The 17,880-nt window shown below is 40.8% G+C and overlaps 1 protein-coding gene across 3 annotated transcripts in view; it reads left to right on the plus strand.

Annotated features, from left to right (window-relative positions):
* The window catches only part of CSMD3 (CUB and Sushi multiple domains 3), a 1,179,008-nt gene that overhangs the window by 505,722 nt on the left and 655,406 nt on the right, over window positions 1-17,880 (plus strand). For all 3 annotated transcript variants that reach the window (XM_048841517.2, XM_048841518.2, XM_048841519.2), the window contains one exon: window positions 14,080-14,201. In XM_048841517.2, the coding sequence (XP_048697474.2) occupies window positions 14,080-14,201 (122 nt within the window). The remainder of the gene's footprint in view (window positions 1-14,079; window positions 14,202-17,880) is intronic.

The following is a 17,880-nucleotide window of genomic DNA, read 5'->3' on the forward strand; positions in this document are numbered from 1 at the left end:
TATATCAGGCTTATTTGTTATCTTTGGTATTCTGTTTAAGAGCTTTCTCCTACTCCCACTGATATCAATGGAAATATTCCTCGTGGATTTCAGTAGGAACGGGGGTCAAGTCTTGATCTTGTGTCTAGAACCATCAATTGTTAGTTCATTTTAATAGTATTTGATTTTAAATATTAGACATCCATGTCTCTGTCCTGTTGAAAAGCTAATATAATAATTGGAAATAGAGGACTAATCTTCAAACACGTTTCATCTGCAGAGGAATGGAAATCTAATCCATGTATTTAGATCAGTTCCACAAAACAAAGCAAATACATGATGAATAATAATGAAACAAATTCAAGACAAAACCCTAGTGGACACCAGAGTAAACTAGAAAAGAACTGATCAGAGTGATGAATCATTTACTGGTGTTCCCACTTGTAGGATTAATAGGCTATAATTAGGACAAAATACAGCAGCTCAGATTTTGACTGATGCTAGGAGGTTGACTTATGTGACCATAATCTTGGCTCAGTTGAAGTGGTAACCAATTAAGCTTTCCAAGGTGTGTGTGCTGATTTATATAACCCTTCACCAAGAGGGCATAAAATACTGTCTCAATATTTTAGAAGAATCCATATGATGAATAAGTTTGAGGTCTCTGAAGAACGTTGGCTTTTCTGCTTTGTGATTCTGGTACATGTATCCCTGCATCCCTGCAACATACAGTAACTAAACTGAGAACTCAGATTGCAAAAGTAGGAAGAGAGAAGGCTCTCACAAAGAGGAAGAGGAGTTATTTAAGTTAAGCACCAGTGGGGACGCACGAACCAATGGATATAAACTGGCGATCAACAAATTTAGGCTTGAAATTAGATGAAGATTTCTAACCATCTGAGGATTGATGTTCTGGAACAGCCTTCGAAGGGGGGAAGGGGCAAAAAAAACTAACTGTGTTCAAAACTGAGCTTGATAAATTTATGAAGGGAATGGTATGATGAGACTCCCTACAATGGCATTTAGCCAATCTGCGACTGCTAGCAGCAAATATCTCCAGTGGCAGGAGATGGGTTACTAGATTGGGAGGGATATGAGTTACTACAGAGAAATTTTTCATGGGTGTCTGGCTGGTGGACTTTGCCCACATGCTCAGGGTCCAACTGATCATCATATTTGGGAAGGAGAAAGAATTTTCCCCGGCTCAGATTGGTACAGACCATGGGGGTGGGTGGGAGGGGTTGCCTTCCTTTGCAGTGTGGGGCACAGGTCACTTGCAGGTTTAAACTAGTGTAAATTGTGGATTCTCTGTAACATTGAAGTCTTTAAATCCATGATTTGAGGACTTCAGTAATTCAGCCAGAGGTTAGGGGTCTATTGCAGGAGTGGGTGGGTAAGGTTCCGTGGCCTGCAATGTGCAGCAGGTCAGACTGGATGATCATGATGATCCCTTCTGACCTTAAAGTCTGAGTCTCTGAAGGAGGGACAAGCTTGAAGAATTCTGGTATGAAGTGGTGTTCTTCTAGTGCTAGCAGCAGGTGTATTCCACTTAGGTATGCATGCTACCCAGGCACCATAGCTGAGGAATTTTGCTTAGCAGTACCCATCAGGGTGGTGCTTGCACCTTTGGCCCCATGTAGTCCATCCTATGGTTTTTTTAAGGTCAGAGCTGCCCTGACCTCCGTCAGTTTCTTCTCACAACCCGTGACTTGAGTCGACATGTTCTATCTGGTGTCGTATCTTGGGGTTTTCGGTCACAATGCTTTCCTGAGATATTTTGTTGCTAGTTAGTTAGTTAAATAGTACCCTTAGGACTGAGTTAATTAGTAGTAGCTAGTTAAGTAGGGCTTAGTCTATTGTGATGCCCTCATCAGTTTTAACCACCGCTCAATGTGTGGAGTAACTATGCCTCCTAGTGACTCCCACACTCCCTCTTTATTATGCCTTGGGAAGGGCACATTACAGAAAAGTACTTCATCTGTAAGTTCAAAAAGAGAATGCAGGTGGCTAGAGACTTGCACCTGAAACAATGCCTTGTGGAGGAAGCCCTCTTTGGACATCCACAGACAGTCTGGCCCTTCAGAGAGCATTGGAGCTGGTACAAGCCATTGTTCCACAGCAAGATTCTGATTCTAGAGACTGGAGCCACTCCAGAGCTCAGAGAGATTCCTCCTCCTTTCAGAAAAGGAGTGAAGGCCAGCAATGTGACTTTTCCCTTACTCTAGATAGAGCTTTGCTGTCTACCCAGATGGGATCATAGAAGATTAGGGTTGGAGGAGACCTCAGGAAGTCATCTAGTCCTATCCCCGCTCAAAGCAGGACCAATGCCAACTAAATCATCCCAGCCAGGGCTTTGTCAAGCCGGGCCTTAAAAACCTCTAAGGATGGAGATTCCACCACCTCCCTAGGTAACTCTAGATCAGCTAGACATCATCCTGGCAATTCTGGTACAGTCTGTGGGATGTCAATTGAGTCCAGTACTGATGACATCGGTGTCAGCTACTTTACTATCATTGTTACCAATGTTACTGTTAGAGACCTTATTCCTTCACTCTCCCACTTCCCTGGTCCTGCTCGCATGAACAGAGAGCAACAATACCCGAAGTCCGAAGGTGCAAACAATTCAATGTTTATTGGGGTGAATTTCCAGCAAGCTTAAATACAAGTTCCTTTTTCCTTATTTTCAAATCCCAACTTACTACTTGTTTGCCCCTAATTTATATAGTAATATTCTTAGCTATACCTTAACCAATCATTCTACTGAAATTTAACTAACCAATCCTAACATATTGTAACATGATTATGTAACCAATTATATCCCACCACCTTAATTAGTTTACACCCAGCAAAATTAATTATACAGCAGACAGAAACAATCACAGAACCAGACAGAGATTATACAGACAAACAATAGCAAAGTGGGAACTATAATGACAAAACAATACAGAAGTGAGGATTTCACGTCCCAGCTATTGATAAGTGAGTTCTTGCCAGACAGGATGCTATCAAACTAAGTTTCCTTTTACATTTTCTAGGCACTTCCCTTTCTCTGGAGGTGATAGGAATACAATCCTGTCCTGATAGTGCCTGACAGCCCAATAGCACCTTATTTCAATGTGACTAGTTTGGAATGTGAGGATGTGACCATTCGCTTCCTAGCTTATGGCTGCCTCTGCTGCTTAGCCAAAGGCCTTAGCCTAAGAACAGGGCCTCAAACTGTCACAGTAAGAGAAGGCCCTTACACCAGCAGACAGTGATTTTGATTCTTTCTTTCTTTTATACCTCTATAACTAGCCAAGTGATAAGAATACCCCTAAATTCTTAAAGTACAGGCCTTTGCAGACAGGCCTGAATATCTATATCCTAACGATTACGTGCATATTGGATTTCAGTTGAGGCTGGACATTTGCTGCTTCTGACTGGAGTGGCTCCTCTGTTGCTAGCAAACTACTTGGAAAGACCCTGAACTCCATCTTGAGGAAAGTCTCCTCTCTTGAGCTGCCTATCCTGCAGAGAGAAATTGGGGTTGTTCACAGTGAGCTGGGCAGGTGTTACCACAGGAGAAAACAATTGGCTCTGCTTCCTTCCTTTTCCTCCTCACTGTATGACTCCATGGTGAGAGATTCCTCCTCTTCTGTGCCTAAGAATGTTGTCATAGTAAGATGGAAGTACTTTAAGTCTAAGTTGCAGAAACTATATGAAGCCTGCATCCCAAGCAAGGGGATGCAAACCAAGCTGGATGAGCAAGCATCTCAAACAGGTGATAAAGAGAAATCAGAAAGCCTACAAGGAATAGAAGATGGGATGGATCAGCAAGGAAAGCTACCCCTTGGAGGTCAGAAAGAAAGATAAAGTGAGAACTGCCAAAAGCCAAGCAGAGTTGGATCTTGCAAACGGAATTAAAATCAATAGTAAAAGGTTCTATAGCCATACAAATAAAAATAAAACAAGAAAGAAGAAGTGGGACCACTAACCACGGATGGTGGTGTGGGGATTAAATATCATCTACGCATAGCCCAACATCTTAACGAATACTTTTCCTCAGCTTTTAATAAAGCTTATGAAGAGCTTAGTGGTAGTGGTGTTTCTGTCAAATGAACAATTTCAAGCAATTAGCTTCTTGTGTCTGTCCATTCACACCAATCCTTCAAGTATGATCAGTGTCTGCATGAAGTTGTTAGGCCATATGGCCATGTGCACTTATGTGGTTCAGCATGCATGACTGTACCATCATCCTCTTCATGGCTGTTTGAAGTTGGTATACTTCCCGAATTGTAAGTTGTTGGATGTCCTATTGGTGGATGGATCAGGTACACCTTTGTGAAGTTGTTACTTTTGCCCATCCTCCACTGATCAGGACCACAGTTACCAATGTCTCCCCAATAGCTTGAAAGTTCAAAGTTTGTGGACAAAAAAGGAAGCTTCCTTTCATATCAAAGTCATGGAGCTTAGATCCATTTTCAACATGTGCCAGGTTTTCGGGCACAGATCAAGAGCACATATTCTCACCAAGAATACTGATGAGGAAAACCTCCTTCTTGTACCTGCTTACTTACCAGGTGCTCAGAATCACTTGGCTGATCACCTCAGCAGGAATTTCTCCCAGAATCATTAGTAGTTTCTGACGAGCAGCATGCTGAGGTCCATCTTCAGAGCATATGGCATTCTGACTATTGACCTTTTTGCAACAAATGACAGAAAGAAGTGCAGTCAGTTTTGCTGTCAAGTGGATCTCAGTTCAGGCTTTTTAAACTGAACCTTCCAGCTGAATTGGGGATCAGTATTGACATATGCACTCATTCCACATGGAGTTCTCAAACTAAAGCTGGATCAGGCCAAACTGATACTCATTGTGCCAGATTGGCCAAGACAATGATGGTTCTGTAGTTTTGTCAGTCTGTTTGACCTCCCAGATCTCTTCCCCTCTATTCCAAACTACTGACTCAGCACCATGGTCAAAATTGGGATCCAGTGCTGAGCACTTTGCATCTCATGGCATGGGTGCCGCATGGTTATCTGAGAAGGAAGGATGGTGTTCAGTAAGTTCTACTTAATAGTAGTAGAAAACACTCCACTAGGGCTACCTGTTTTGCCAAGTGGAAACCTTTTTTGGTTTGTTCAGTACCTTGTGGAACTCAAGAGAGGCTAGCCTGGATTCAGGACATCTTGAATTATGTAAGAACATAATAATGGCCATCCTGGGTCAAACCAATAGTCCATCTAGCTAAGTATTCAGTCTTCTGACAGTGATCAGATGCTTCAGAGGGAATGAACAGAATAGGTCAATTATTGACTACCTGTCCTGTCCCAGCCTTCTGGCAATCAGAGGTTTAGGGACACCCAGAGCATGGGGTTACATCCCTAAAATAAATTTTCCATCTCTTCTAATTTGTGAAAGAGGCAGTTGCTTTGTGGAACCTTAATACTGTGTTGTATTATGGACCTCCATTTGAGCTTCTGGCAATATGTTTTCTGTCCTTCCTTTGCCAAAAGACAAGCTTTCTTACTGCTATAATTTCTACAAGGAGAATGGATGAACTGCAGGCCTTAATAGCAGATCCTTCAGATAGGGCCACTTTGTCTTTGAAAAACTGCATAAGGCCGCATCCAAGATTTTTGTTTAAGATGGTTTCATTTTAATTAAACAATATGCTTACCTATATTCCTATGCCAAATATGGATGAACAGCACTTTCATACTTTGGATGTGAGACGTGGCATTTTGACACTTTATCTGGAAAGGACTAAATCATTAGAGCACTGCAAATCCATGGATATCTGCTTTACATCCGCAGATATCCGCATACATGGACCATTTTTGCAGATTGGATGCTGATACAAATTTTGTATCTGTGCAGGGCTCTATAAAACTTTTTATCACATTGGCTTTTTGTCTCCTATGCAAATCGGATGAAGGGTCAGAGGGTCTCCACGCAGACAATTTCCAGAATGATCATTTCCTGCATTATGATGGCATATGGGATAGTTCAGACTGCTGTTCCTCCATTCAAGGGGGGGCCCAACCAGCTTCCCTTGTGTTTCTCAGTAATGTTTCTATACAGGACATTTGCAGGGCCACTACTTGGTCTTCTATTCATTAAAAAAAAAAAATACTAGACGTGTTGACTGCATCTTGGTCAGATGCAAACTTTGGAAAAGCAGTCCTGTCACCTCTGTTTATATAGACTCCGAGCCCCACATCCTTCTGATACTGCTTGTGAATCATTCTGATTAGAATACACATTTGTAATCACTTTAAGAAGGAAAAAATGGTTATTTACCTGTATTGCAACAATACAATACAGTAAATGTGTTGTAAATAGTCATGGAAGGAGCTACATGGCCAAAGTTACTAGTGAGAAAAGTTCTTCAGCTTTGGTGCACTGGACACATGCACAGCTAACTGGAATACATGTCTGCATGCATATCTCAAAGAACAACAGTTACTGTACTGGTAGGTAACTGTAGTTTGTGTTTTTATTCGGTTGCAAGAAAAATTTATATCCCCATATTTACCTCATTAAACTCTGGTTCAAAGAACTCAAAATCTGTATACTGTAAGCTCTTTATTTTTAATTTTTGAATAAGCATTTTGACAGCCGTTGGTCCTGAATATGACTCCATACTACTATACTGCTGCTGTAATATTGTTCTGCAAAATCAAAGCAGAGTTCTAGTTCTTGAATCCCCTTTATTGTCATGGGAAAAAAACATGAAGACATTTCAGTGTCATAGAAGAGAACTTTGCATGTTGACTGGTTACACTGTGCAATAACAGACTATGAGGTTTACTTTGATTAGGTGGTTTGAATAATTTCAAAATGGTGAATATACAGTGATTCTCTTCATAGTCCACTAACATGCCATGAGCAGCATATTTTCTTGTATTATGTGTGTTTAAATCTATAGTGTTCTAGAGAAACAATGCTAAAAACCTATTTTGTTTCATCCCTATTTCTGTTTTATAAGACTTTTTCTTATAACAGGAAGTTATTTTGTAAAGTATTACTAGGCTAGAGTGGGAATACTCATACTAGGTACTAGTCAGTGCTTTTTCAATGTTTTCAAATCTCTTGATCTGTTCAGTGTAACTGGGGAACCTGTAAATGTGCCCATGAACCTCTGAGGGGAGAGAGGCCAATCCTTAACTGCACCTGTCCTGGTTTTGTAAAAAAGAGAGAGGAATGTCCAGAACTTGGGATGAAGATAGCTCCTAGGACTGTCTTCTCACTTTCTTTCCATAGAAGATCAGTAGTTAGGCACTAGCTCAACATCCCTTAGCACAGATAGTCAGGAGAGGTAATATTTCAGGCTTCTCATACTAAACAGAGCTGAATTAGGGGAAGACTGTTTCATCTGAGTGAAACAACAGAACTGGGCTAGTCTGTACAACACAACTTAAATTGCTCTGTTACTGACATTCTTTCAAGTGCACCTTACTGTGTATGCAGACCACAAGGTAACCTGTGGCTCTGTTTGCCATTGTTAAGTAGAGGAAAAGTAAGTTTCCATGAATCATAAGAACATAAAAGCTGTCCTATTGGGTTAGACCATGGTCCATTTTATCCAGTATCAGATCTCCAACAGTAGTCCATACCAGAACGTCACGGTGCATGCATAGAATAGGGCAATTATGGAGTAAGCCATCCCTGTCTTCCACTCCTGACAAGATCAATTTGTGACAAGGGAATTTGCTATGGAATTTGGTATAAGCATGTCTCTGTTATCACCAGGATGTGAGGGGTCTGACCTAGTGGTCAAAGCAGGATTCAGGCCAGTCAGATACCAGGAGGTCAGAGTACGAGACAGGCCAGAGGGTAAACCGAGAGTCAAGTGTCAGGAGGCAGGGAGGTTCGGGTTACCGGGAGATCATAAGTAGGAGACAAACTTGAAAGCAGAACCATGGATTGATAACCAGAGGCTGGCCAGGTCAGGATATCAGGAAGTCAAGCCCGCAGGAGTGGGGGACACCCAGTCCAGAGAAAGGTGGATCCTAGTTACATGGGCAACTTCCTGTTCCTATGCTGGGTTTAAACAGGGGCTGTGGATCAATCAGGATTCTGCAAGTCATCTTCCAGAACTGGCCTCCTCTCTGAGTTCAGCTCCTATTCTGACAGCACTTAGCAGTTCCTGGGTGGCAGGTTGGCACCTCCTAGCTCTAAAGACCTGTGTCCTGTGGACTAGGCTTCAAGACCCCTGGTCCCTGGCAACCTCAAAATTGTAGAAAGTGTTAACCACTATGGAGGAAAAAGTTCTGCTGGATGAGAGCAGGGGGAGGGGAACAATGCAGGGAAAGTTTCCTCACCTCCAACTCCCTGTGTTCTCCAGGCCTTGCCTCTGTAGTACCTCACACATGGGTTGGGTAGCTACCTTAACAGCTGCAGTAGCTGTTGGTGCTGGGCTGAAGGCCAACCTGTCTTACCTATGGCTTTTGTCTAGAGATTAAATATCTAGGTCTGTTCTTCAGCTCCTCAGCCTATCAGCTGGTATCTCTGACTTCCTAGGCCAGGAAAAGGGTGGGTGCGGGGGGAAAGGAGGGCTCCAAATCCAAATCCCATATACTTTTGGCATCCAAAAAGCTGAAACAAAAAAGTTCAAACAATTGTTGTTGAGGATTCTTTTGTCTGAAAATGTCAATTTGAAACTAAATTTTTCACCTTGATTTCTCCTTTGGACAAATTAAAAAAAATAATCAAAATTGAAAACTTGCTACTGGTTGTATAGAAGGCAGAGTTGGACATGCCTGTCAGCAGTTATAGTAGATAGATGCTAGATGATCATAAACAGCTAACATTTGTTCAGTCACATGTGCAGAGTAGAATTATATATAATTACACATGCATGCGCACACTGTAATACCAGTGATATAACTTCTATTACAGAAGCAAAAGCACTAGTCTCTTGTGTGAATTGCAGAACAATTTACATAAGGAAGAAACAAGCATTACAAAAAGGCATGCTGTCTATACACTTCAATAAAAATAAATGTAAAATATTAATGAAAAAAATAACACAGCAGTTTAGTGTCTGAAATGTTTGCCAGTGACTGAGAGTACAGATCATGACTCTCCAGCCAGTTGAACATAGATAATTATTTATTCTTTTAGACCCTTATCCTAACAATCTCTGAGTAGCTTGCACTCTCCCCCCCGAACTCTTTTGGGATATTTCAGAAGAGCAAGTCTCCCTTTGGGTGCTAGCCAGTCCTTACTTTGCCATGACATTCTATTCTTGTTTGTAAGCTTCTCTTCATAAGCTTCTCTTCATGGAACTTTTTTTAAGACATGATATTCTTCGTTAATGTTTTGTGATGGAAGGAGGCTCTGCAGATCATGTGTCTAATCTCTAAACCCTATAATGGCTACGATTCACTGAAGTAATTATGAGCATGCCTAATTTTCAGTCCTTGAATACTTTAATTGATTTCAGTGAACATAGTCTCAAGTTTAACATTAGGCACATGCTTAAGTTCCTTGTTGAAATGGAGCCAATGTACCTATTTCTCTGAACAAACATATTCCCAGTTGCAGTCTCTTCAGTTACTGTTTTTTGAGAATCCATTTCACATAGTAATTAGTCTGTGTATTAAAAATAAAAAAAAATCTCTGATCCTTTCTTAACTTCATTTAATCTCCTATTACTTGTCAGGTGCATTGCCCTCTTAAATAGTTGTGTGTCATTCCCTTTTTCAATGCCTCTTGGAAAATTTCCCCCTCATAATCTCTTCTTCTAAATGGATATAAACCTACCTTTTCTAATGTTTCCTAATATTTAGGAATACCTCAGCCATTGATATCATTTTTGCTCTCTCTGTACCACATACAATTATTGAATATTCTTCATGAAATAAAGTCTAGGTTAGTCTAGACTCCAAAAATACCCTTTGTACCATGTCCTCAGTGATATCTCCTGAGGTATTGATTTCCCTGCTATATACATCTGTACTCTGTTTGCTTTCCTAACTGAAGCTAGATATGGAACTTTTATGGACAGTTTTCCTCTTCAGTGATGTGCGACTTCCCCTTGGTATCAAAATGTTTTTTGCTATTTTCAACCCTATTATTCTTTATTTATACAGTAAGACTTAAGACACTTATCAGCTCATGTTACCTCAATTTTTGTCCAGATCTAGCCTTCCACCTTTTCGGAACTGGTAGATCATACCTATATAATGCCATTTGGCATTGGCATACTTTTCTTGTATATTTATTATCCAGGATATTGGAAATAAGATCAAGTCTAACATAGGTGTAGACTCCAAGGGTGCTCTGGGGATCAAGCACTGACTGAAAATAATAGGGGGTGCCCAGCATCCATGAGGCACCAGTAGATGGCAGTCGCATGTACATGGTGTCCAGTGAAAGCCGAAGGTAAAAAGCACCCACCGGCAAAACCAAAAGTCAGCACCTGCAGAGCCTAACCAGCTGTACAAGTTGGATGGTACAGCCCGGTATGCCATACCAGCAAGATACTTATAGTTGGTACGGTGTACTGGAAAGACAGAGGAGGAGCAGAACATGAGGCCACCGCAGAACCATGCCCACAGCTCCTTTGGTGCGGTTGTACCGCCCCCAGTCGTGCCCCCAGCCCTGTCCTCTGGTGGGGCTGCTGTATAGATGGAGCATGTATACAGCTGCATCGGAGGAGCTGCGGGCTTTGGGCTGCCCAGTGGCCTCACATTCTGCTCCTTTTGCCGCTGCAGTTCCAAAGCCTCCAGCACAGCAGAAGGAGGACAGAGCTGTCACCCCTCTCACGCCACAGGTAGCGGGGGTGGATCATGGGGAGGGGATAGAGAGAGCGGGGGGGGGTCCTGGACTGGGGTTGGGGTGGGGAGGAGTCACGTGGTGGGTCACATGAGGAGGTCATGCCCCCCCCCCCGTTAGATGCTGCCTATCCCTTGTACCAGTAAGAAATTTATTCCACTTGCACCACTGAGCCTAACACAGAGCATTAATTCTCATCTAATCTATAACTAGAATCCATTGTTAACAGTGAATTTCTTATTTTTTTACTTATTCCCTGCAGTGCTGTAGGAATGAGCACAGAAACATTACAGCAAGTTAATACTTAGGTGAGGTGGCTTTTGAAGTATGCCTTAACCTCAGAAGGGTTGTCAGGAAAAGTTTTCATAACAAAAATGTGGGATATCTTAAAAATATTAAGGAAACAAACTGTCTGCATTGTGTTTACTTTCCTTCTGTGTGAATGAGACTTGGCTTGTATATGAATCATTAAAAAAATAAAAGGAATATACTAACTTTGTATATTTTGCAAGAATTTTGTTTTCAATACTACTAAGTGGTAACTGCTCTGCCATCCCTAAAGATAATCACAGCTTTCCGAGTTCTTGCTTTTAGATATTTATTCAGTGGTTTGTATGCTCTATTTTTTGGGGGGGTGAGGGAGGAGAATAATATAGATTCAGCTGATAGTTCTACATCAGATCAAGTATATCATAGTTAAAAATCTAACTAAATCTAAAAATCTGGGTTTTTTTCCTATTTGATTTCAGTGGGATTTCAGAATCTGACATATGTCATAGCCTTTTATGTGGTACTGTGTCTAAAACCATCTTAAAGTGAAATTGAATAATGGCTCTACTGCTTTATATTTGCATTCTCAAAAAACTAGGACTCCCATTTTGATGATCCCTTCTTTTTTTTTTTCTTTGTTTGTCCTCAGCCAAGAATTCTGTGTTGTTCTAATCTGTGATGGTTTTGTCTATTTTATTTTTTGGGAGGCATCCGTGTTTGAAAGGAACCTACTAGATAAATACAGTTATGAAAGTTGCAGACGAAAAAGATATATTAAATCATTTACTCCAGATTCTTCAATTTTCTTGCCATGCCACCATATTTTGATATAGATATCCATGACATTTGTATGAGATTTAGACATATATGCAACCTATTAAATTACAAGAGAATGTGGAGGTGCAATTGTGTGTGGCATTGGTTAATTAACAAATAAAAGCAATGTTTTCATATAGTTATTTTGATTTATAAACTGTTTAAAGCAAAATGCACCTGACCCAGGTTGTTGGTGACTTTGACAAAAAATATATAATATTATATTTATGCAAATTCAGCTGATTTGAAACAGGTGATGCTGAAGGCTTAAATAGATTAACAATATTTTACCATGACTTCCAAGACTCATGTCAAACCCATCACTTTTCCACAAACCTCTAGTTGATATTGAGGAAAAGGAGCTTTGGAGACCATCATTTTTGGTTGTTATAGAAACTACAATAATTTCATGATAATGATTACTTTCTTGTTAAGAACATTGAGCTTGTTATAAAATATCTTCTTCTTTCTTTTCTTTAGCAGTAGTGTTTTCAAAATATTTTCTTTTGCAGAAACATTTTCAAATACTCTGTGTGCAAATATAGCTAAATGAGCCATGCTGGTCACATGAGTCAATTAATCAAAGTGGAGAGAACAAAGAAGTTATACTTATAGTTTTTAGATATTATTTCTAAGTTTTAAAGATGGTTCTTGATATAGTAAGTAATCTTTTTGTGTAGATTTGCATAGGAGAACAACAATTGATGTGAATGAAACTTGGAGTGTGTGTTCAATGAATCTATTAACTTGATCTCTTACTCTCTCAAATTTGCTGAGTGACATGCATACTGTAGTTAGTTACCACTGGAAATGCAGATGGAAGTTACTGCAGGAAATGTAAACAGGAGTTGAATTCTCTAAGGTTGGAATAAAGAGTAGGTAATGAACAGTGTGTGGACTTATTTAGTATCTTAGTAAACCTAAGTTTCCATTTATGAAAACCTCAGGAAGAGATCTGCATCTTGGAACAAGCTAGCTTTGATTTACTATCTACCCTTGCCCAAATTAGCATGCTTTGTCAAAGTGTAAGCAAATTGTTTGACAGATTCACCTATCTTAGTCAAAATTTAAATCAGTGAAGTGAAATGGTCTGCCAGACTCCAGCATGAACAATTATTTTTCTGCTTCTGCAGCTTGCTCACTACAATGCTACAGGAATCAGCACAGAAACATAACACAAGGCTCAGATATAGCTGAGGTTGCTTGTCAAATGTATTGCTTAACCCAGAAAAAGGTTGGTGAGGAATATTTTCAGCACAGGTATACAAAATGTCAAAAAAACCCACAGACACAAAGCCTATATACACTATCCATGAGAGGCTTGGCTTGTATGTTGTTTAGGGTATGCTTATTCACAGTGCGAAATCCTGGCATTATGGCAGCCAGTGACAAAACTCCCAATTGACTTCAACAGGGCCAGGATTTCACACACTAGATAATATAGCACCTTTCTCCACAAATGGTTCCATTGACTTCAGGGAATATTTGTGGAGTAAAACGCTACTTGTCGTGAATAAGGGTGGCAGAATCTCATCCTAAACAGAGAAGACAAATCAGTTAATGTTTCATATTTTGCTAGAAAACTGTTTTCACTACTACTACTACATCTAAATGTAAGATACCCTGCTCTATCTATAAGTAGTCACAACTGACTTTTTAAAAAAATACATTTACTTAGTAGTTCACATGCTCTGTTCTTTAAAAACTGGTATAGCTTACTTCATATAAGGGCAGAATCTACAGAGTCCCTTTGAAAGATCTCATTGTTGCAACCATGAATGTAACTCCAACAGAGATAACAGCAATAGATGTGCTAGCATGAACAAAGGACAACTAATCCTCAAAAACACTCCAGTAGTAACAGTGCGCTTTGTCGTTAAGTCTGGTATATGAACACTTCTCTTTACAGGTATTTATTAAAAGTAATGAAATAATGTATTTATCTTTCTCCATTATGCTGCTTTATTTAAAATAAATAGAATGGTTACTTTGTATAATCGTGGTGCACACTCTTTTAATCACAGCTAGTTTGTTTTGTGTGTTTTCAAGGGCAATATCTTGAACCTTAGAGTGTGTGCATTTTACTTGTGTCCCAGAATAATGCAACACAAATATGATCATTTTATATTGCAATGGGTATATTGTTAACTGGTATTTTAATCCTTTGCATATTTTAATGAGAGAGAATGTTTTATGCATTTGCTGTACATGTTTCATGCAGGAATTATAAGTTAAACATTTTATTTTTGCAGTAAAGACTTGTGGATCTAATCTTCAGGGACCCAGTGGCACCTTCACATCACCCAATTTTCCATTCCAATATGACAGTAATGCTCAGTGTGTTTGGGTCATCACAGCTATAAATCCCAATAAGGTAAGTTTAATACTTAGTGCTACTTTAAACAAAGCAACAGTACAAAAGCATGCTAAACAAAGCAACAGTACAAAAGCACCCTAATATTTATTTTCATATTATTTATTACTAAAGTGCAGTTCGTATTTCTTTGAACATTATTGGATATGTATGGACAAATATTGAAAGAATGATGAATATCTGAGAGTATTTTGCTTTTTGTTTTCCAGTAGATGCGATCTTGTTTTTGATGTAATTCACAGTTTCCACAAAAGTGATACTTAGTAGAAAAAAGTTATATCAAAACAATAAGGGTCCAATTTTGCTGTGACTTACAGTTGGAAGAGTTGTATGACATGAAAGATACTGCTATATGGGTGGTTGGGTTGCAGAATCTGTGATGGCATCGCTGGGGTTCTGACATTTGGTGAGTTTCATTTAACATGGGGAAGTGCAAAAGCTGAATAACTGTATGATTGACTAATTGAACCACTGTACTGAAACACATGCCCAGGTAACCAGTGCCCTAGGTATCAGTAGTTAAATTCTGCTCACATGTACCCCACTGCAAACCTGTTGACATGAATCGATTTGCACTGATGTAATAGAAAAGAAATTGGACATGTATCTCAAAGTGACACTCTGTTGAGGGGCATCTTCTTTTGTGATAGCTATTACAAAGCTGGATGTGCCCCTTAAACCACCTTTATGTTACTTACTCTGCCACATACCATGGACCCCTCAGCGAATTCTTTGTGGATTTGTGGTTCTGCAGTGCAGAGAGGACAAACCATGGGGGGAGGGGAGGAGGTAAAGCTAGCAGTACATTTGTTACATTTGCTAAACTGCAGGAAATCTTCAGAAAAGATAAGTTAATATGGCCTTATTTTTTTTTATCTGCAAGGAACACTTCACATTGCAGAACCTGGTTTAAAGTGGGTTTCAGGACACCTGTAGGAATAGAGTCATTTGCAGGATGTTTCCATTAGAGCCATGCTGTTAGATACCTAGGTAAGGGTGTGAAGCTCTGGAGCTGAAAGTAGAGGCACAAGTCTTCTGCATACATGGTTATGATCTCCAGTGGATCTCCCCAAGATCCTTGGGTGAGATACTTGTTCGTTCCTATGAGAGGAATGCTGATGCAGGTGTAATGGGGTTTGGGCAGGGATATGGTAAAATGGGATCCTACCTTACCCTAAGTTATCTCGGTGGGATGAGAAGCAATAAGTCTCTTACCACCCCAGGGATTACCCAGAGGAACAGGTTGGGCATGGCTCCCTGCCTGTGAGAAAGGATAGGACACTAGCCTAAAAATAGGAAAAAAACTTTTTAGCAAGTTTCAAAATATACTAAGGTACGTCTTCACTACCCACCAGCTCTATGGGTAGTGATTGATCTATCGGGGATCGATTTATCGTGTCTCGTCTAGACGTGATAAATCAATCCCTGAATCGATGCCTGTACTCCACCTCAGCAGGAAGAGTAAGCAGAGTCGACAGGGGAGCTGCCGCGGTCGACTTGCCACTGTGAGGACGGCCAGGTAACTCGAACTAAGATACTTCAACTTCAGCTACGCGAATAGTGTAACGGAAGTTGCGTATCTTAGTTCGAAACATCCCCCCCACACCCCGTGTAGCCAAGGCCTAAGCAGTTGAAAGATTTTAATATGTACTAAAGCAATCCTTATACTACTTCCTACACCCAAAGGAAAAGACATATTAAACTATTTACTCTATATGTATGCACATACAAAACCACTTTAAATACTAACAGTCTCTTTTGAGGGGAATCTCTGCTTTGGTTTGATAGTTCCAGAAGTGGGGTGTGATGAAGATAATGTCCCACCCACTGGGTTATGGCTTTATTTGGAGTTACACACAAATTATCACAGCAATGTTTAGATACTCCTCCCCCCCCCCCCCCCTTTTTTGTGCAAAACCAAAATCTTCCCCTAAACCAGAGAGCCTGGTTCACTAGATGTTGTGCCATGGTAGGCTTTTGAGAATGAAGAAAACCCACCTCCCAAGGGAGTGAACGCAGCAGATGAGTACTCACTGTGGGGGAGTGGTCCCCTTCCCTCTCCCACCCGGTAGTCAAGGGTCTAATGAAAAGGAAAGAAAAAGAGACAAGGAAAAAACCCACCCTCTTTTGAACTCTGGATTCCCCTGCCTGTTGTGACGTGTGGCTGCCTTTGTCCAGGGCTGTGCACATCTCATCCAGGTCTTTGCCTCAGGATGGGACTGGAAAAACCTCCGTAGAGCTGGCTGCAGTTACCTCTCAGGCATCATCACTTCTCCCTGGACTCAGGGTCTGCTAGGAACTTCCCATCTCTGGTACTAATTACAGTTCCCTGTGAGTGTGTGGATCATGTTGCTCTCCTTGTCAGTACCCAGCCTGGGCTGGGGAAGCTAATGATCCAACCAGTGGACCACTTCAATAATGAATCCTGGTCATGTGGTCATTTTGCACATATGCTAAGAAGAAGACAGCTCCCTGCACAGCTAGTCTCAGGGGAGGATAATGGTCTCCCATACCTTGGCCCCTCCCTGCTGGTTCACTTCATCCCCTTCACTGGGGTCTCTGTGTCTGTCTCTCGGTCCCTTACAGTGTCTCTGATCCCCAGGTTGCTCCTTACAGTCCCTGCTTGTCTCTAGTAGTGCTGTTCTCTCCCCTCCATGGAGCCCTGCCTGGCTGGATCTGTCATCTTGTTCATGGTGGGTTCCCGCTCTCCCCATTGACCGTCGCCCCACTTGCTGGCTCTCTTGGCCCCGCCACTGTGTCAGTACAAAGCTCTCTCTGGCCTCCCATGCTGCTTTGCTTGTCCTGGGATCAGGCCTCAGCTTCCTCAGATTGAGTATAATCTTCAAAAGCTCACAAAGCTTTTTCACTCAAACATTCTAAAACACTTCTCCTTAATTAAGACTATTTTCCTGCCAAATTTCAGCTTCTTCCTCTGAGCTATTTTGACATTAGAGCGGTTTAAAAAAGAAAAAGTGGATAAATGTTTTATGTTTTGAGACTGTGTATTACTTCTCCCCCCCACCCCCACCCCCACCCCCACCTCATCACACTCCCACGTCCTTATACTTTTGATCCCAACTCTATGAAAAATCACCTTTAAAAGTGTCAAGGTTCCTTCCCCACTCTGAACTCTAGGGTACAGATGTGGGGACCTGCATGAAAACCTCCTAAGCTTACTTTTACCAGCTTAGGTTAAAACTTCCCCAAGGTACAAATTAATTTTACCCTTTGCCCTTGGATTTCCACTGCCACCATCAAACTTTATCTGGGTTCCTGAAAAAACGGAGTTTGGACACGTCTTTCCCCCCAAAATCCTCCCAACCCTTGCACCCCACTTCCTGGGAAAGGTTTGGTAAAAATCCTCACCAATTTGCATAGGTGACCACAGACCCAAACCCTTGGATCTTAGAACAATGAAAAAGCATTCAGTTTCCTTACAAGAAGACTTTTAATAGAAGTAAAAAGAAAAGAATCACCTCTGTAAAATCAGGATGGTGAATACCTTACAGGGTAATTAGATTCAAAACATAGAGAATCCCTCTAGGCAAAACCTTAAGTTACAAAAAAGACACACAGACAGGAATATTCATTCTATTCAGCACAGCTATTTTCTCAGCCGTTTAAAGAAATCATCATCTAACACATACCTAGCTAGATTACTTACTAAATTTTAAGACTC

Source organism: Caretta caretta, chromosome 2 (genome assembly GCF_965140235.1).
Source record: "Caretta caretta isolate rCarCar2 chromosome 2, rCarCar1.hap1, whole genome shotgun sequence".
Taxonomy (NCBI): domain Eukaryota; kingdom Metazoa; phylum Chordata; order Testudines; family Cheloniidae; genus Caretta; species Caretta caretta.